This window comes from Juglans microcarpa x Juglans regia, chromosome 5S (genome assembly GCF_004785595.1).
Source record: "Juglans microcarpa x Juglans regia isolate MS1-56 chromosome 5S, Jm3101_v1.0, whole genome shotgun sequence".
Classification (NCBI taxonomy): Eukaryota; Viridiplantae; Streptophyta; class Magnoliopsida; order Fagales; family Juglandaceae; genus Juglans; species Juglans microcarpa x Juglans regia.
In genome coordinates, this window is record NC_054603.1 from 7,710,720 (window position 1) to 7,731,742 (window position 21,023).

Below are 21,023 nucleotides of genomic sequence, written 5' to 3' on the forward strand. Positions count from 1 at the left end.
GTAGCACTGCTCCTTTCCTTTTATTTGGGCCACATCAAAGAATGGACCGTGCTACTGTATTGCTTGTGGGTGACCGTTGGATTATACAGTTCATTCTGATTTTTTTTAATATTCAAAAAATACATAAATTTACTAATTATAACAATTTTTAACTATTTAAAAATAAAAAATAAAATAAAATAGAATAACAATCAAATTAAGAGGCAAATCCAAAAAAACAAACATTTTACTCGAAGTGCTCCAAATAATCAGTATAATATTTTAGCGTAGGATAATAAATAATCACTGATAAGAAAATTTTTTTAATAATAAATTAAAACATTATTTTAGAGTGACGTAAATGGGAATATTTTATTTTTTTATTATTTAGATAAAAGATAAAAGATAAAAAGATAAAATAAAGAAAAAGGGAGGGGGGAAATAACTGGTCACCGTCCCTCCTCTGCCTCGAAAGCCGAAAAGGGCATCTGTCTCTGCCTCTTGCGCCCCCAGTAATTCCCGTTTGGTTCAAGCTTAGTAGACAAGCAATATGAGATCCGATTCGGCAAAAACGGTTCGTTTTGTGTAATCTTATGCAAGTATTTACATGTAGATATTGTTCGGATGGATGGATGGGTTTCATTTTCTAGAGCGCGTTTATGTTTTATTTTTATTTTTATTTTTTGTGTTTTTTCCCCCATATATTTTAGTTTTGTCGGTTCTTCTTCTTCTTCTTCTTCGACTTCTTTTTTGTGGCGCGAGAAGTTTTGATATTGGGATTGGATTTTTCAGCACTTTGGTTGTAATGGGTGTGATTAGTTAATCTGGGTCAAGGATATCCTCATGTGAGGGCTGATTCTTTCTTTGTTGAACTCGGACGAGCCGTCGATTTGTCGCCAAGCAAACCCATGCGATGTGACTGCTTCGTTGATGAATCATGAGTGGGTCTCAATTTGGATTTCTTTTTTTAATTTTTCATGTATTTTTTAATTTATTTGTTTGAGCAAGCAATATGCTGATGCTTTGTCTAATACTTGGGGCTGATTATTGTTTAGAATTTTAGTATAACGCTTAATATGTCATAATGTTTTCTGGTTTATTTTTAGTTTTCATGCGTACACCATTTTGAGCCTTGTTTTTATTCATTTAGTTATGTTTCTTTGGTAGATCGTATGAATGGCAGAGGTTTGCATTCTGAACTATTTTTTTTTTTTTTCTTTTTTGTCCTGGGTAATTCCTCTATTCACATCTGTGTGGCTTGGAGTTTAAGTTTCTTGTCTGGCTTTCCCATTTCTATTATTCAAGATTGATTTCTATGTCATCCGATGAGATATCACAATAAATTCTTTGTCTTTAACGTGGGGGATTGTTTAAGGGCATGTCTGATTTGGTTTTGGTTTTGGTTTTGGTTTGTGTCGTGGTGGTGTGAAACTCATTGTGTTTGTTCAGCTTATCTATATCACGAATAATGCACTGGGCAGTTTGCATCGTCTTTCGATCTATTTATCTTTGTCATGCACGTGATGTGTGTCTTTTAACTTCTCCAAAATTATATTCTCACCCTGCATTGTCGTGTGTGTAAGAGACTAGATAAATGTGATTTGTTCAATTTGTTTCCACTGTCCGCAACTTGTCTTCTATGAATAAATTGTTGGATTGCTGATCAGCTTCTTTTCAGCAGGCACATGGTTTGCGACTTTTGTGATCTCTGCTATTCTGCAGCACAAAGGATTTTCCTGAATATATTGAATAGAATATAGGGATAATGGCTGAGGGGATATCAAGTTTTTGGGGTCCTGTCACATCCACTATTGAGGGTTGTGAGAAGAATTATGCCTACTCTTCTTATATTGCTGAATTTTACAACACCATATCCAATATCCCAACCATTCTTTTGGCCCTCTTTGGTCTTATCAATGCCTTAAGACAGCGATTTGAGAAGAGATTTACTGTTCTTCACATATCTAATATTATACTTGCCATTGGAAACATGTTATACCATGCCACTTTGCAACGCGGGTAAGTAATTCTCTTCTCATTGATCACTGAAGCTTAATGTTTGTGTGATTGGTTAACTCTAACAGTGTTGAGGTCTTGTCCTAGTGTAATTGAGATAGGTCTATAAGAGCTTCTTACTTGTATTCTGAATCCGATACAGAAATTGAAGCCTTATTTCTCTTCTTAGTCACAATGTGCAAAAAGTCATGCAGGCTTCCTAGTGGAGTTGGGATTAGGGCTTCACTTGGTAGGTTAGCTTGATGCGATTTTTTTTTTTTGGGATTGGGTGAAAAGCTTGTTCTCTCTCATGTGTCAGTAACATGCTCAAGAGCAGTATATGCAGGAACTAACTTAGAAATTAATGGGCCCGTGTTTAATAAAACTGATTTTGCACATGCACACTTGGGAGAGTTGCACATTCACTTTAGACCTGGAAGTCTTCTCGTCCCTTATGCAGTCTGTCAGGATAGCGTAAACTATTAGAATTTTTTTTTGGATATGATTATTTGCTGTGGACATTTACACTTGAAGGTTTGCTGAACGTTTCCAGGCAGCAGCAGAGCGATGAAACTCCTATGGTGTGGGAGATACTACTTTATATCTACATCCTCTACTCTCCAGATTGGCACTACCGTAGCACAATGCCGACGTTCCTCTTTCTTTATGGTGCTTCTTTTGCTGTTGTTCATGCAGTAGTCCGTCTTGGCATTGGCTTCAAGGTGCATTATGTAATATTGTGCCTTCTGTGCATTCCCCGAATGTACAAGTATTACATTCACACACAAGATGCTTCTGCTAAGCGGCTTGCAAGATTATATGTGGCCACCCTTCTTCTAGCTAGCTTGTGTTGGCTCTGTGATCGTGCATTCTGCAAGGAGATATCTAGCTGGCCCGTCAATCCACAAGGTCATGCCATGTGGCATATCTTCATGGGTTTTAGTTCCTACTCGGCAAATACGTTCTTAATGTTTTGCCGTGCTCAGCAAAGGGAATGGGCCCCAAAAGTTGTCTATTTTATGGGTTTTCTACCCTATGTGAAGATCGAAAAATCAAAAACCCAGTGAATGAAATACAAAGGTACCGAAGTATAGGCATTGTTGAGACGTTAGAGGTAAGCACTAAACACAACTAGTTTTGTTTCCCTTTTTAGATTGCTTTGAACTGTCAATTGCCTATCACACTGTTAAGTGGCAGAACATTTGCCATATTTACATGCCTTCTGTTGGCAAGTATGATATCGGGATGGCTTGTTTCTGGTGCTTGGATTTGTTTTTTCGATTTAGAAACGGTCTGTGGGATTTGTTATTTAACTCTTTGAGTGAATCATGAATCTTGAATTTTGTAGTCTTGTCTTTTGATCAGACGACTAACCGTTCTTTTGATGTATATATAGTGCCTTTTCAAGCCAGTTTTTTTTTTTTCCTCCTCTTGTCATGGACATCTAGAGATATTTATTGTTGAATTTTGGTTCATAAAATAAGCTGGTTATATTTTGTCCTTGATGAAGGAGCCCCAGTGTATTTACACGCAGACTTCTATTGTCAATGGACAATATTTACAAAGCTTGACCATGCAACGCCACAAAGTAGGCCTAAACTACACCTGTACTTATATTTTAAAAACACAATGGTACAATTGGGACCCCATTGAAATGTATATAAAGAGCAAAAACTTATCCATTCCAAGTCATAAGAAATCCAATGCACTAACTACACTGGTCAACCAGTATGGGTTATTACAATCGCCTCGCTTAAATTCTCGACCTTTTTGTTGGAATGATGGATTGCTCAAATCTCATTTTTTTATTGAGATAGACTCTGACATCATTTATAAATCTCTCAAAAGAGGCCCAATCCACAGCTGGCATATATTCCAAGGGTCTTACTATCCTGCCCAGCTCTTACCCTTGAGTATACCCCTAGTGTAATTGCATTTTCTTTTTCTTTTTCTTTCAAATATTTTTTAAACATCTTTAAACAATAAATACATAAATGCACTAGTAATAACTTTTTTAAACATTTAAAAAAAAGTTAAAATACACGAGCAGTAGACAAACTAGTATTTTTTAATAATCCAATGATATAATTAGAGATTCATTGGAACGAGTAAGAATTTATACCTCTAAAACAATATGTGATTCCATATGCCACTCACCAGTTAATATAGAGTAATACAAATCATGTGATGAACTTTAATTTTATTTCGTTCATTTACTAGTGTTTGTGCATCATTTTAACCTTGGTGATCAAGCTGGTGTACAATTCAATTTATTGATGCTGCTTTCTTTATACTTTTTCTTGAAAAGTACGCAAGACAACTAATATTTTATATAAGTTTTCCAAAAAGATTCCTTCAAGTGGATGTTGGACTTTGAGGATCTAGAGACACATTAAGCCACCTTAAATTAAATATTATAAGACTCATTTAACGAGCCTATTTACCATTGAAGAGAATCTTTGATACAAGTTTCAATATAACTTTTACGTATTTTTTGTCCGTAATTGACTGCATCAATTTTTTTTAATATAAATTAAATGCAAAGTTTCGCCACACCAAGAGAGTCACAAAAATGACTATATATCATAACAAAAACTAAGCTAGATTCTTGACAAAAAAAGAAGAAGCTAACTTGCGAAAATTGGAAAGAAAATGGAAAAAAACAAGTAATTTAAAATTAAAACTTTTTTCAAATTAAATTTTGTCATGTTAGAGATGTGAAAGCTTTGTAAATATGACCTTGGAGGACTAGTTCTCGCATAGAGCTGACTCCAGTTCCCTTTTCCCCGATGGGAGGATATTTAGGTACAGATTAGAGTGTCCAATAATTAGGAGAGAGAGAGAGAGAGAGAGAGAGAGAGAGAGAGTTCATTGATATTAAATAGCTAAATATACTATACAAAACGTGCTAACTGAAGAATTACTCAAGAAGGTTAGTAAATGGGGTTTTGAAGGTTAGAACACCCACACCATATACAAACATTATCTTGTTTTTCTTTTCGTCGTGGGCCGCCATGCATAAACCATGCTGGGCGAGAAATAAGATTTTTCAAACGATACAGGGTTTCTACATGTCTAAGACTATCCCGCCAGCCTCTCCTGCAAGATCTCCCGAAACTTTATGTACAGAGCTTGCTGCTCCTCGAAAGTAAGGTTCGTCAATATCTAAAAAGTAGTCACGCCATCAGCTAATGCATTCATACAACATAAATGGATACGCACATTTTTATGAGTAATTCTAATTCTATATACAACCGTGAAGTGTGTAAACGTCGCGTAATCGCTTTAAAAAAGAGTGAGGTTTACTATTAAAAAATTAATTTTTTTCATGTAGATCCCATGTTTTATTCACTTTTTTCAAAACGATTATGTAGCGGTTACACAAATCACGGTTGTAAATATATTTTCTCTTTTTATATTCAAGCATTTGAACACATTACCTGGTTCAAGACCATCTCAACCGATAAGCCTTGTTGCACGACAAAGGACTGATGGTAGATGTAAGCAAATACAGCAATCACCATCTACATTTGAAGACAAATTTTAGTCACGGAAAAATGCATTATGGCCATATTTTATTTAACTGATCAATCAACAAATAATTACGCTTCAAAGTATACAGGGCATGGCGAATTCTTTTCTAACACTGGAAAAACAACGGAAAAAAGCCAATGAAAAACAGAGACTGAAAAGACAAGGAATGGCTTTGTAATCACCAGCTTTAAGTAGAATCAATGAAATGAATTTGAGGCAACGATAGAGATCTTAGAAATGAAAGAGACAGAGTGCACCTAGTTGGGAATCCACGACTTTTCACACCAAGTATACAGGTTAGTAATAAAGCTGAACTTCCAGCACATGAGGCAGGCTCACATAACTTTTATAGTAGTCATGGTTAAACTTCTAAATCTTGGCCATTTATCTCTGTTTCTTAAAGATCGATGTCTCCTGATTTTCCAAGTCTTATGGCTGAAATGCACTGAATTAAAAATCCAATTTCAAATCCGTTAAAGGCATGGAGATGAATCTTAAGCAATAGCGCCTCAGTATGTTTGTCACCAGTGTCAGCACTAGGTTATCAATATGCTCTATTCCTGGCTTCAGAAGTATCGTGGGTATCTAGCCTTTCCATTCAGTCTTACAGCATTTTTATATATAGTTTTATGTTCTCTTTTTTTTCTTTTTCCTGGGAAGTAAATGGTGAAAGGGTCAAAGAAATTATGGGATACAGAGAGGGGCATCCACCAGACCGAACCCCCCTGTGCCTCTTCTCCAAAATGAGTATGAAGGAGCCTTCCTCTTTTATGGAGTTTTATGTTCACATTTGTAAATTCATCTACTTCTCTCAGTCTTAGATAAAAGTTTCCAAGCGTAAAACATAATATATATCTACAAATGTCAACAAAACAATCAAGATACCATAATTTTCTGCCAAAAATGACTATACAGCTAATCACACATGGATTAGGCATGGAAGCTTATCTGAAGAGTAAAGTTATATATAACTGATAAAAAAGGAGTAAAGTTATATAAACCATGAAATCAAAGAGAGAGAGAGAGAGAGAGAGAGAGAGATTCATAGGAATCTGCTAGATTCAAACTTCATCAAAGCTTTTACCTGGCAGTCCATTCTATCTGTAATTCCACCATGTCCAGGAATACTATCACCAAAATCCTGGGGCAAAAAAGGAAAATATAGCATCCTGTGTGAAAAATCTTGGAAGCTTATCATCTATGATCGAATCACTTAAATTTAGAAAACATTAAGATCAACCTTGATTTTGAAAGCTCTTTTGAAACCACTAGCGAAGAAGCCTCCGAAAGGTGCTATTATAGATGCAAACAAGCCAAGACATAGAGCATGCCATTGAACTGGCAAAATTGAGACCTCTTTCCAAGGAAACTGTTTAAGAGAAAACAACTCATGATGCATGTGAATCTGAGTCACATAATTTTTTACTCAAGATCTACATTTCACTTCCTACAATAGGAGTTCAATAGTTAGCAGCTTTTTACAAATTAAGTTACCATAGTTGCAAATAGCTCAAAAGGTGGACAAGAGCCACGTTTCCAACAGTTAATAGTTGGACAAAGATAGCTGATTCACCATGTGAGAGTTGGAATTATAATACATGTAACAGTAAATATTAAAAGAAACTTCAGCACAAACAAACTAAAAGCAGAAGAAAGACAGAGCATTAACTTAGGAACTTACATGTTTATATGTGAAAGCACATATTTATACTCCTACGAGGCATAATTGATATTTTCAGCCCTAATTAAAAACCAAGTCCAACACATCCACACTGGGCATGGGAAGAATGTATAGGTCAGGTATGCATTACGATATCCAGGTTGACAGTAAAAAGTGTTTGTTCACGGAAACGTTCATCAGATGAACAAAGGATGTTGGTTCTTGTGGAAACTCCAAGGGGGCATTAATGGAGTAAAAGCATTTCAAAAGAATATCCAGGAGGGAAATTCTGAGACGAAATTGCAGAAGAATATGCAGGGGAACAACCTTGAGTAGATGAACAGCTAGCAGTAGTTGAGTCCTATGATAGCAAAACCAAATTTAACAAGTATCTACATGCAGAATGGCTTGTCAAAGTCAAATATTCTGAACAGCGTAACTATCTATATTGAATTCTGGAATGGTTACTTCGTGAAATCAACTAGATGTTTTCTTATTCCCATACATTTTGGATGTGAAAGCACGCACGTTATACATACTACATGTGTAGGATGACGGGATACTACAAGAAGATTTAGACCAATATATGGTTTACTTACTGGGCAAGTAAGATACATGCTACTAGTTTATATAAAAGCATCTTCAATTGAGTGCCACTTTACTCACCCATTGAGGAACCCATCCTAGTAAAGAGAAATGCTCAGGCTTAAACAAAGGACCAGGATCACAGTAAAGCCAACCAGTTGATAAATCCTGCATGTCATCAACTCAAGAGAATAAGGATAAAGTTTTTTCAGAACCAATCTATTGTGTTTCTTCAAACATTAACGACTTACATTCCAGAAAAAGAATTACCTTCCTCGGACACGTTAGCCACGGAAAACGACCCATGACCTTTGCAAGCTGCATGAGCAAGTGAACATATCCATGCTTATAGGGATTCATAGAAATTAACATTACTACCAGAAATCTGCCCGCAATTACTTTCAGGGTAAATAAAAATGAATTCTACAAACATGGTCAGATAGACGTTAAGCATGTAAAAGTACAAATATGATGGTAAAATGCTTTATAAAGTGGATGTGGTGGAACTCCATGTGAAGCACTGAAAACACATTTTAGCCTTGCTAGGAGAATGAAAAGCTTTCAGATGCATATTTCAGGGAGAGGCTCGCCATAAATTTGAATCTGTCATTGAGCAATCAAGGATATCAGATTTCATTGGAAGGTGGTAGAGGCTCGCCATAGGTTTGACCAAAGATCATAACCACCACCACAGAGTGCTGGATCAAAATCTTCGAAGTCAAACATTGAACTCCAAGGTATAGTATGAAATTACAAAATAAGAAGATGATATTTGTAATTGCCACTGTAAGAATTCAGGCCATACTTTGATAAATGTCGGTTTGCTGAAAGTGGAGGTTCAGTATTGAATAGATGAAAAGCTATTAGGAAGCTTATAAGAACCATAAAGGGGATTGCATTATGCTCAAAGAACTAGTGCGGACTCATGGCTAGAAAAAGCCATGAAGTCATGTCTTGGAACTGAATCAAAACTTTAGTCTTACATCGGAATATGGGTTGACATGCAACTGAGATTAATCCTCAGAAGTTTTGCTTATGAATTTTACTTTGCTTATGGGCTTTACACCCTCCAATAAGAAGTCGACACGTCGGCATCTCTTGGGTTTCTAAAAAAGATTTATGTGATTTTCTTGTTATTAATTTGATTAATTATTAATTTAACATGTTTCTTGCTTCCGCCAGTCTCTCTCCCCAAACCCATCAAAATTCACAAGTGCACTTTGAGACTTCTAAATTTCACTAGTTATAGATCTTTCCTCATCTCTAGTATTTATCTTCTCCTCATTTATCTTCTCTTTTACAGGTCTCAATCCCTTTAATGGCTCTCCCAACACTCTTTTCAACTTTTTTTTCTTCGCTTGGGTCCTGAGAAAATAATGAGCAACAAATAATATTTTATTTATGGATTTTCTCGAGCAAACAGAAACTCTTCGTCATCTGGTTGTTTGCTTTGTTAATGAAGAAAGTGTGAGAAAGTTTGACTCTGTAACATCTGGAATGCTTTGGAAAAATATAAACCACACCATTCCCGACTTGGTAAACTGAGGTAAGTTTCATAATAGAGAACACATTGAAAAAAAAATGATGATTTTCTTACCCTTTTCACAGGTTTCTGGTCAAAAAGCAATCTACACCTTTCTATTACCTGACACCGCATAGATTCATGTAATTTTTCTTAAAATGTCTATTAATATTTATTACCTAGAACTCCACCATTAGGTCATACATTTTCTTTGCTTTTCTTGGGTTTCTCAGCAGAAAAATAGGGAACTTGGGAATGTCATCAGTGTTTTGTATGATGTGGTGAGCAACCTGATGAAGGGAAAAACCTGAGATGGTGGAGTCACAGGAGATGGAGAGGGTCAAGTCTACGTCGGAGAGTTGAAAAAGAGCAGAATACCAGTGTGTAATAGGAGATCACATTCATGGCATGTAGCTACTAGCAAAAGTGGCGACTGGACTGGGATGGCGAGACGAATAGGGTGGAGTGAGGCAACAATTGAACAATCTCAGTTAGTCAAGATGTAATCAAACTAATAAACAATGTCAAACCATTTCCAAAACATTATTAGTGATAAGTAATACTATTGCACAAAATGCTAGTCATCAACTTGATAACTTATATGGTTGTAGTAATGCATGATATCATTCGACTCAACACTAATCGGATCAAATTCAATGAATATCCTGTCTATTTATACAATATTGGAAACATAAGTATGGGAATTTTTGGATGCTGTATGGCCATTAAGTTGCACTCAGCGCCCAGTATTATGATTAATTAAAGGACAAGATCAATGCAATCCATATCACAAGGACTGAGGCATGGCACCATACTTACTCAAATGGTGGGAAATGGAGATGTAAACATAAAAGGCGACATGCCACTGGAAAATTAGGCTTGTGAGGAAAATGTTTCCCCATAGTTGCTAGGACAATGCTTCCTCAAAGTTACTAAGCAAGCAATAAACATAACAAAACAAAAATGCATTTACCATGAACGAGCAAAAGAACCTGTGCTTACCACAAATGCAGAGATGATAGTTGTAACAGACGCTCCTATGAATCCCTCCCAAGTTTTCTTTGGAGATAACTTGATTAAAGGGGTTCTTCCAAAAAAGAAGCCGAAGACATAAGCAGCAATGTCATTGATGGCTATAAGAGTTGCTGGAAGAAGAAACCTGCATAAATAGCCCATGTGTCCAAATATAAAACATCAAAATTTAAAAATTAAATTATCAGCCATGTGAACCAAGATAAAAAGCATAGAAGTCTAAACATAATCTTAATGCAGTTAGTTGTAGGGTGCACAAACTAAAGAATGTAACTTATACTCCTTGAATGCATCTCATCAACCCAACCTCAGAAAAACAACAAGCTTTATAGGAAGTGAACTAATAAGGGAAACATACATTACTTCCAAGGAAGCAAATAAATAAATAAATAAAACAAATAAAAACATCACGCCCAAATTTCCAAAAGAGCAAGTAAAGAATTGAGAATCTCTATGCACACTGTCAAGGACAAACAATATATCTAGAAAAGGCTTCAAAGTACAGGCTTCCCTCTGGTTCAATCTCATGTCAACTGATAGAATTGAAACTGGGAACCTTTTTAACTATTCCTTCTGTCTCAAAAAAGACAAAAACCTTTCCTTTTGAATTGTCACTAGACATTTGAAACTTAGAGAAAGTTCATGCTTCTTCAATTTGCTATATTATCCTTACCATTTTCAGAAGTTCGACATGATTCTTATCAAAAGCTGTGCCACCTCTAATAAAAGATGAAAGACTTCTTAAAAATTTCATGTACTTTTACCTTTTTATTAGTTATCTTACAATTTCATACCACCTTTCAGTGGCTTAATAGGCTTCTCTATTGGCCTGTTAGTATCCACTTGCTGGAGGGTAAGCCAATTTAGACAAGCACCTATGCAACAAGCAGTTAGGAATCTCAAGAGATCTAAGAAGCAGAGCAAGGACCCATTAGTCCTGATGTACAACTTCTAAATGATTTTATCATTAAAATTTTTTTAAAAAAAATTAAATAAATATGCTAACTAACATCACATATCAAACTTCATAGTACCGGGTGCTAACTCTTTTTTTTTTTAAGTGTACTGGGTGCCAACTATGTAGATAGTAAATTTTTTTTTTTTGATAAGTTACTATGTAGATAGTAAATTCTAATAGGCAAGTATCAGAAAAGAGGCGGAAAAAAGGTCCAAAAGGAGTCTACTAAAGGAAGTTAATAAAAGTAAAGCATCAGTTCAAATGGTCTGTGAGTTAGAATTTAGAGTTTGTCGACAAGATCCAAAATCAGCTATATGTTTTTCTTATGAAAGTTGAGTTACCAGAAAATTCCTTCAAAAATATTGGCAACGGTGAAGGAAGACTGCGCAAACACAACAATTAGAATCATGTGCGTCCATGCATACTGGCCAAACTGATACTTGTACATCTTCTTCTTTAATGTAAGAATGAACCACATAAAACCTGAGCTCCGTTACACAAAAAATGTTGTTATCAGAAATATTGTTAATAGTGGCCATAAAACAACAATATTGATGATGATGATGATGAAGATGATAACAACAACAATAATACTAACAATAAAAACAATAAGAAGAAGAAGAAGAACAACAACAACAACAACAATAACATGAAATACAATTTACGAATATAAATGGTAATTGCGTTTAAAATATTAGACAGGTATAAAAGAGGTCTTTTGATATCATGGCCATTATGCCAAAGAACAAGAATAACGTGTATAACCAACCTGCAATGTATAAGAAATAACAGATAGCCATGTGATACTTGAAAAGGCTGTTCACAAATCGATCAAAAAATCTGTCTGCCGTTATAGTATTGACCAGCCGTTGACTGAAAAGGCGACCATATACAAATAACATTGCAGTGAAGAAAAAGTGCCTGAACACAAAAATTGGAAATGAATAAATACATATAAGATGGAATAAATAAAATCTAGGAAGAACAATTTCTGTTGACATTGTGACAATCAAATCCCATTCTTACCAATTTAATAGCCTAAATCCTGGGAGATGTTTATCTTCATGAGCTTTCCTGAGTAGATTGAACAGCTCTCTAGCCATAAAGATTTGGATAACCACCACCATAGCCATAATATAAAGATGACCCATGTAGATAATAAATGCAAAGCCCCCAATCATCCAAAGAGATGAATATGCACGGATCCACATTGACCTGTATTTATTACGATCATCAGCAAGTAAATGGCCTCCATTTGCTTTGCTATCCTCTGGAATAACCTGACAGCCGAAGAAGAAAAACTAATCAAATTATATACTGAGCCCCTTACAGTTAACAAAGTCAATATATGTTAACTCCAGACTCTTTAACTTCAATATAAAATTATTTGGATTCAGTTTCCAAATAGATGGTTGCCAAAAGGGATGAAATTGATATTAAACCAGAAAAATCAAATCTTAGGTTAATTGCATATTCAATATGCAAACCTCATTTGAGCGTCTACGATGTCGAATACGAGGAGTTGACAGAGTACTGGTACTATTATCCTTTTGCATGGCTCTTCAAACAATTCTTTACTCAAAGGAAAAAACAACAGAAATATGGATGATGCAGAAAATAGCCCCCTGAAACATCAAACACACAAGACAAGAGTTATAGACCAATTAGCAAATAATAGTACATGGGAGAAAGGGGGCAATATTAAAAAATAAAAATAAAATCCGAATTTATTACGGTGGAAATTGATAAAGTGGACTTAACAAACTACAGGAATTAATTATCGACTTAGGATCAGAGGCCATCTCTATTCTATGAACCAGTTCGTAAAGCAAATTTTTAGTGCAAACACCACATCAGCTTCAATGAAAATTATGCCTCTCAAAAAACATCAAACTTCACATGGAAAAACACAAAATATTGATACATCTGAATGAATGAGGGAATCAGGGTAACCACCTAAAAATTGCACAAATACACCAATATGAAGGAATAACTGCAGCATTCTCAAGAGCCCTAACAAACAAAAGCTAACAAGGACACCAGTGGTGGAACCGGCAATTTTTCTGAGGGAGGGCCAAATTTTCTAGTGTGTGACACATTGAAATTCAAAAATCATAAAAACATAACTATATATAAAATTAGATCTTGATAATTTGCAATATACACGTAGAAAAAAAATTCTAAAAAGACGTTTTAATATATGTTTCAGATTTTTGATGATAATGTTTCATGAAATAATATTCATCCATTATTATTTTTGTAATGAAATATTTAGAATTTATTTGTTTCATAGAAACTATCAAGTGATCTTTTAGAATGTCATCTTTCATTCTAGTATCAAAGCTAATTTATTAAGTTTCATGTAAACTCTAGATATTTTCATGTCACATTAAGCATATAATACTATAATAAAGACCTTCAACTATTTTCCATATAGATCACCAACCTTAAATGATTTTTCTTATATTCTTACTTTGGACTCCATATTAAGATGTCTAATATTGTATAACAAAAAACTTTGGGATCCATTTTAATAAGTTTGGAATTTTATAAAATTTTGCAGAGCATATGGGGAATTATAAATTTCTTTTTGGAAAAGCAGGAAGTTAAAGCATCTTTCATGTGCAATCAACTACAAGACTAAGGGAGGTAGCCCAAGTCGAGTGAAGAATAAAGGGAGGGCATTGTGAAGACGATCAAGTAGTGGGATGTTCGGGTAGAGGATTAGTTTTATGGAAACAAGGCTTGGGGTTGGGGAGGTGTGTTTTGTATTTTGGGCATGATGTATTTTGGGTAGGTTTCATGGGATTTTTGGGTAATTAGGGGCTCTCTTGTATGGGCTAGGTGTTTTCTTGTATACGTCCAGTGTACTTGGTTACTCCTATTGATATATATATATATATATATATATAATATTATTACTTATCAAAAAAAAAATTATGACTAAAAACTAGGGTATATTTTGATTTCTCAAAAAATTTTGGGGTGGCCATGAGATACACATAGGTCCGCCACTGAAGGACATGTAGCATACAAATAACAGATCATTGCTAATACAATAGTAGAATATGAGAATAGCAACACACAATAATACAACTAAAAGAAAATTATGTTTTTCTATTCCACCATATAAATGTCCAAAACATGTGTATCTTAAGCAACAATTTTGTATTTACTTAAACACGCATCATTGTAATTTCTATTTCCCACATCCACAACCTTAAAACCAAATCCTAGCCAAGTTATTGGTCTCAATTGACCATGAACTAACCATATTCATAGACACTCTCCAATGGTCTCTTCAAAAGGGGCCATCTCATTCTTAAAAGAGGGAATGTAAACATCCCATACTGAATAGAAAAGTTAATTTCTCACTAGAACATTGATAAACATGTTAGCATATACTCCTTTATTGTTTTTGTTTTTTATTTTTGTTTTGCTTTTTCCTGAGCTAAAAAGGTTAGAGGGGAACTCCTTGTCTAGGCATTTCCAGTACTCAACATTTGGACACCCAACAGGAGGTTCCACGTGATGCACACGGACAGCAGGCACTATCTTATGTAGGCGAGACGTAACCTGACCTCAAACCCATCGAAGTCATGGGGATAATAACAAAATTAGAAGGAAAAAAAAAAAAAAAAGGCTTTGAGCTCGAATGAACGCAGAAAATTATACTCCCCTTGAGCTATGCCTTTATTATCAATAAAATTTTACTCTTACTAATAAAAAAAAAAAAAAATTCCCAAAGACCTTCACCAGCGCGCCGATGAGACACGAGCCATGAACTTGTAGGGAGTAAGCGTGTCACCAAAACATGAACTCCAATTCATCAAATCACGTTGGATTAAACATTATCCCTAGTCCAACACATCCGGTGTGGTACTAGAACAGTAGCACTGGCACAAGACCACGCATGTTTGGCTTCAGACACAAACTGCAACCATTCCCACTTTCACGATAAAAAGACTTGCCCCAAAGAAATTAAAAAGCCAAAGAAACTTAAATCAAACAAATACTCACACAAAGACTTACCCCAAACAAATCTGAAAAGAAAAAAGCTCCGAATTACTACGGAAGAAACATTTCAGCGGAATCAAAATGCTGGAAATCAAAATGGCTCCCTACGCCAAATATGAACCGAACCACAGAAGACCTTGTTTAAAGCGAAAATTTGAACCTGAAATCGATACGAAACCAGCATAGACGCACGTGCATTTATATATCAGAGAGAGAGAGAGAGACTGAAACCTGGAGAGTTGCAAAAATGAGAGGGAGCGAATACGAATAGTAGAGGAAGCGAGGTAAAGGAAGGTCCCTTTAGCTCGATCACTATCTTGTGGAATGCGTAAAAATGCAGTAATTGAATTGGAAACCAGTTTTTGGTTCGGTGCGGTTTCCCTAAACAATGGATCCTCACTATATTTAATATAAATATTTTTTTAAAATTATTTCTAATTTTTTTAAAAATCTTCACTTTATATGAGAATTGATACGTATATAAACATAAACTCATAAATTGATATGTTTTAATATGATTTATTAAATTTATTTTATAATATAAATAATTTTATAATTTAACTTTTTGTATCAAATCACATTAGTATGTAAAATTACTTTTATGTAATTTTTTTATATCTAAAATATTTGATATATTTTTAACTAAAAATTATCATATATATATATATATATATATACTAGCAGTGAATTTACGTGCGATGCACGTTTGCCCTGTATTAGATTATTCTAAAATATAAACATCTAGTGTAGAAGAAAAGAATTTAATGATAAGATCTATGAAGATAATATAATTAATTGTTTAAGCAAACTATGATTGTTTAAGGTCTCTGATAAATGATTTAAACAAATTATATGTTTAAGCAAGTCTGGAAAGTGAATATTACATAATTGTTTCTTTCGTTACTGAAAGTAAAGTTTGCTGGTTATGGATTCAAAGTGGTGTATTCTCGTCATTTACAGCATTTATGGAGAGAACATTGAAGTTTTTGTGACGTTATTTTTGGAGTTGATCTAAATCTGCACCCAATTGTATGATCTATTTTTTGGTTGAACATAATTTTGCAATATTTTGGATATACGGTATATGTTCCTGTATGGTGAATAAACATAATGTAAAAGATATTTTTGATAACTTCCTATTTGAATATCTAAGATTAAATGTTTTTAAAATACAAATTGGAATATGAATAAATTGGTTACCTCTTCTGTATGTTCCATTAGTTCGATTGTTGTGCAACCTAAAGCTTCTTCTGCAATTTGACCGAACATGACAGCCCCCAGTCGTCCATTACCATCGTCAACGTCGATGTAAGCTCGACAGTTATATAAACAAACTATATTTTTTAGTCTAAATGATTAAGCAATAATTTAAATATAACATAAAATTGATTAAAAAAATATTTACGACGTAAAATATAAATATAACATATATACCGTGGTTGTGCATTGCTCATGTATTTGCAATGATAACATTGAAATTTTTCATTTTGTTCATATCCAGTCCCCTTCTTACACCCAATGCAGGACATGTAGAAGAATATTTGATGGAGATCAACCACACAAATAGTTGCTTTAATCCAAAATTTTGCTTTCTGCATTAATTTTGGAACAGATATATGTTTTTAATGGTTGTAAATAGTATGTAGCCTTAAGATAAGGTTGTATTTATTTTGAAAAGGCATGTGTAAAATTTTTAGAAGGCAATATATATATAAAGAAAAAAAAGTTTAAAAAGACCGTAGAAATGTACCGTCATTGGTTGTAGTGATTTAAGAAAACCAGCAAGATCATCAAGCTTAATTATGTCTTTCATGTCAACATTTGATGTCGATGCTGATGCTGATGCCGTTGTATGATATAGATTTTTTTCGACGATTTCTTCAAGCAGTGCATGATTAAGCATCGTCCTAAATATTTTTAGAATAATTTAGAATGAATGAGAGAAATCATGGAGGAAAATATATAAAAGAAAAAACAATTTTAGAGCTAGTTGATGAATATATATTTTGTGTATATATTTTATAAATTTGTAATATAATATAGAATGTTTAAGTTTTTATAGTAGGTACAGATTATTTATATATATAATAAAGTAAGAAAGAATTACCATTGACATAATGGAGTTGCAGCAGGGATGACAGGATTTAAGGTAAATACACTTGTTGGTTGAGATGAAAGAGAAATACCTATATTATAAAGAAAAGAAATTTGTTAGTAGATAATAACATTCTATTTTTAATAAATGTTGATATTATAAGTTGTGTAATATACAATTGTATGAACCGACTTTTAAACGTGTTGCGAGTAGAGTTGGCTTAGCTTCAATAATATCAGAGATTGTTCGGCATTCACCATCCACAAATCGACTCCACATAATTAACCATATGGGCATTAGGCTGTAAAATTTAGGAGAAAGTATTTAAAAGTGTAGTATGATGAAATAGTATTGAAAACAAGGTAGTTAAAGAATTTATTAATATCACATATATAGTTGAGAAATCTTCTTTACCTCTGGTCGATAACATATATTTCTTAAATTTTTGTTGGCCCATGTATTGAGGTAATTTCTCTAGGAGGTTTCATGTATATTGCGATCGCCAGAATAACTGTCCAATTATGTTGAATATTTTTTTTTTTTGTGAAAACTGAATAAGAGTATCAAGAAGTACGTTAAATATATTGATGTGATATTTACCTATTTCAGTTCCAGTGTCTTTGTAGTCATGCAGATTGGTGAATGGGATAATATCATATTCTGGTGGTTGTAATTCCACTTCGTCATCTGGAATGTTTTCGATGATTGTTCTTGAATTTAAGATCCATTGGTATTCATGTGCTTCAATTCTATGCTTAGGATCTAAAGGCTTAACATAAGCATTACTAATGTAGTAAGACCGGAATATGTGTAACATGTCATTACGTAGGTCTATATCTTTGCCGAAAATTGTTGCTTGTAGTCGGTTGCCCTGCATAATATTGTATAAATGAATAGTTATTTGCATTCAATTGATTAGAAAATAGTATTTATTAAATATATATATATAAGATTTAATTTGAGAATATAGTTAGAATGAATCTATGTTATAAGGGGAAAACATATATATTTTGAATATATCATGTGAAAGAATACAATGTAAATATTAAGTATGTTTTTGCAAGTATGATATTGATGTCAATGTGTTACCTCAGGGTCTATCAATGTCAGATTTTGATATTTTGTTGGTGAATGTTGTGCAGTACGTTTGGGAGATTTGTCTGACACAATCATCTTGATGCTCCAATTTCTTGTACTTGGAATAATATTTTTGATTGATGTATAGACAGTCCGCATGTTGAAGCCTACTTATGAATTAAGAGAAAGAAATATTAGTCCAAACAATTGAATTTAAATAAAACAATTTTAATAAAAGAATAATAAGAAGTTGTGAAAATTACATAGTGGAAAAACAAATTATATTTAATTGAGAGGTATATATTGAAATTCGATTACTCACAGAAGTTTATGATGGATATGCTAGTGTTAGTAATTCTCTATAAACAATATTATTTGTTTTAGCTTCTTCACAATCATGAGTTGATACTGGTCTTATAAGAACTTTTACTGAAGCAGAAGTTTTGACTCTTGACAATGCTACATATAGTTGGCCATGACAAAATACAGGTTGAGGCAAGTATACACCAACAAAATCTAATGTCTGCCCTTATACTTTATTTATTGTCATCGCAAAACTTAATCTGATAGGAAATTGTGTTCTTTTGAATGGAAAACCACTATTATCGTCTGCATTTGGCAAGAAATGAATCTTTGGTATGAAAACTCTTTTTCCGGTGTGGTGACTAACTGCAATTTCAGCATCAATGATATTTCGTTCAAAGTTGCGACAAATAAGACGTGTTCCATTGCATAAACCTTCTGAAGGATTGACATTTCTGAGTAACATGATAGGACAATTTTTTTTTTTAATAACAATTCATGGGGTGGAAGTCCATTTGGTGTTAATGTGTTTAAGAAATCCTCCATGATGCCTTGTTCTGATGTATCAATCGTTTCATCGAAGCTATAGTATTGTGTAACTGTACTAGGAAATCTTTGAATAAGTATTGTATTTATCTCATTAACGGAGTTGTTCTTTAGTGTCAATATAGCTCGATTTGTCATTTCGGATAAATTTTCTAAATAACTGCCAATATCCTGGAAGACCGCATCGATCAGATCATCTAAAGACTCCACATCATTTTTGTAAGGAATGAGCATTTCATTGGAAATTTTGATCTTATTCTCAATTGTGATTGGTGTTGTTCCATTTCCGACCTGGAGTAAATAATTTGAGAAGTTTGGATCGAATCTTGCTCGCATATTTTCACTCAACCTAATCTTAGTTAAAGTGGACCGCAAATATGACGATGCTAAACTGGCATTAACTTCTTCTTGTTTTGTGCCTTTACGAATCACAGGTAAGACTTGACGAAAATCTCCACCGAATACGATAATTTTTCCACCAAATGGTAATCTTGAATCAGTTATGTCTCGTAACATTTTATCCAATGCTTGCATACATTCTTTTCTAGACATATGTGCTTCATCCCATATGATTAACTTTGCAAGACGTAACAATTTGGCAAGAGCACCTTGTTTGCTTACACAACAAGTACTATTTTTGTCAAGATCTAATGGAATTTTGAAGTGTGAATGTGCTGTTGGACCCCCAGGTAAAATAGATGCAGCAACACCAGACGATGCAGTTGCAAGAGCAATTAAGTTTCTTGATCTCACTGTAGTGAGAAGTCTTTATATAAGAATGTTTTCCCTGTTCCACCAGGACCATCAATGAAGAATGCAGCAGATTCATTTAGAAGGACTTTCTGTAAAATTGATTCATATGCATGTTGTTGTTCAGGATTAAGACTCATCGAAGCCATAAGATCTTCTTCTGGTATCAAAACTGCAAATTCATCATTTATTTCCCTAGATTCAGTTTCATTCTGATCAAAAGAAACATCATGTTCTATTAAATGGAACATGTTTATGTCTTTTCCCATCGATTCAAGTGTAGAAGAGATGCTTCGTAAGACTTTTGTCATAATATCCGCTGATGTTGCAACACTTGTTTGGAAATCACTTGACATATCTTGTTCAAAATATTCCCAAAGTTCTCTAGGATTTGTTGGGTTACAATATACTAAAATTGTTGCAAATAACCGTCTTAAACTGTGTGGTATTTGGTATAAGGAAGCCTCTTGCATACAATCTTGCAAACTGGTATCTCTTTGTAACAAACCATGTAATGTAGCTGCTTCACGAAAGGTTGGTGCAGTGACATTGCCAACTGTTTTGATGTGCTCAAATGATAAAGGGCCTCTTATATGATTTAACAATATCCGTAAGTAATACCTTTCACCTTCGAATGGACTTGCTGTAACAATGCGGCCTATAACAGTTTTCTTCTTTCTTGGAGTCCATATTTTGTGTTGTTGGTTCCAAACAAAAACTTCAGGAAATTCTTTGTACAGTAGTCTTCGTGCATTTTCATTAGCTTGATTTGTTGAAAAGAATTCAGTCAACATTGATTTTGCCGTAAAATCAGATCTTAGAACATTGTTAAGGTCGTTATGTGCATGAAAAGCTACCAGATGTTGATCTTCAAGATGTAGATGTAAACTGTAAACTGATGGATACATTTCATTAAGAATAAAGCCATATATTCTCCACATGGCTTCTGGTGGAGCAATCCATCTAGCTG

At 34.1% G+C, this 21,023-nt stretch overlaps 2 protein-coding genes across 5 annotated transcripts; one reads left to right on the forward strand and one right to left on the reverse strand.

Annotated features, from left to right (window-relative positions):
• Nucleotides 1-236: 236 nt before the first annotated feature.
• On the forward strand, nt 237-12,797 carry LOC121268276 (alkaline ceramidase-like). Of its 4 annotated transcripts, none has more exons than XR_005941137.1 (4): nt 237-553; nt 1,661-1,998; nt 2,528-3,116; nt 3,151-3,321. XR_005941137.1 is itself a non-coding variant. In XM_041172466.1 (4 exons), exons 2-3 carry the CDS (start codon nt 1,745-1,747, stop codon nt 3,039-3,041), a joined length of 768 nt encoding a protein of 255 aa, XP_041028400.1. In that variant the 5' UTR covers nt 397-553; nt 1,661-1,744; the 3' UTR covers nt 3,042-3,088; nt 12,785-12,797. The 4 variants fall into 4 exon arrangements, 1 of the variants encoding a protein (XP_041028400.1); XM_041172466.1 differs by lacking the exon at nt 3,151-3,321 and adding an exon at nt 12,785-12,797 and having other exon boundaries at nt 397-553; nt 2,528-3,088; XR_005941136.1 differs by having other exon boundaries at nt 398-553; nt 1,658-1,998.
• LOC121268254 (phosphatidate cytidylyltransferase 1-like) lies at nt 4,829-15,672 on the reverse strand. The gene is made up of 12 exons (XM_041172435.1): nt 15,514-15,672; nt 12,753-12,890; nt 12,292-12,545; nt 12,035-12,186; nt 11,607-11,748; nt 10,278-10,434; nt 8,024-8,071; nt 7,835-7,921; nt 6,749-6,877; nt 6,593-6,649; nt 5,415-5,498; nt 4,829-5,139 (listed from the first exon to the last, which is right to left on the reverse strand). Exons 2-12 carry the CDS (start codon nt 12,819-12,821, stop codon nt 5,056-5,058), a joined length of 1,263 nt encoding a protein of 420 aa, XP_041028369.1. The 5' UTR covers nt 12,822-12,890; nt 15,514-15,672; the 3' UTR covers nt 4,829-5,055.
• Between the last annotated feature and the right edge of the window lie 5,351 nt (nt 15,673-21,023).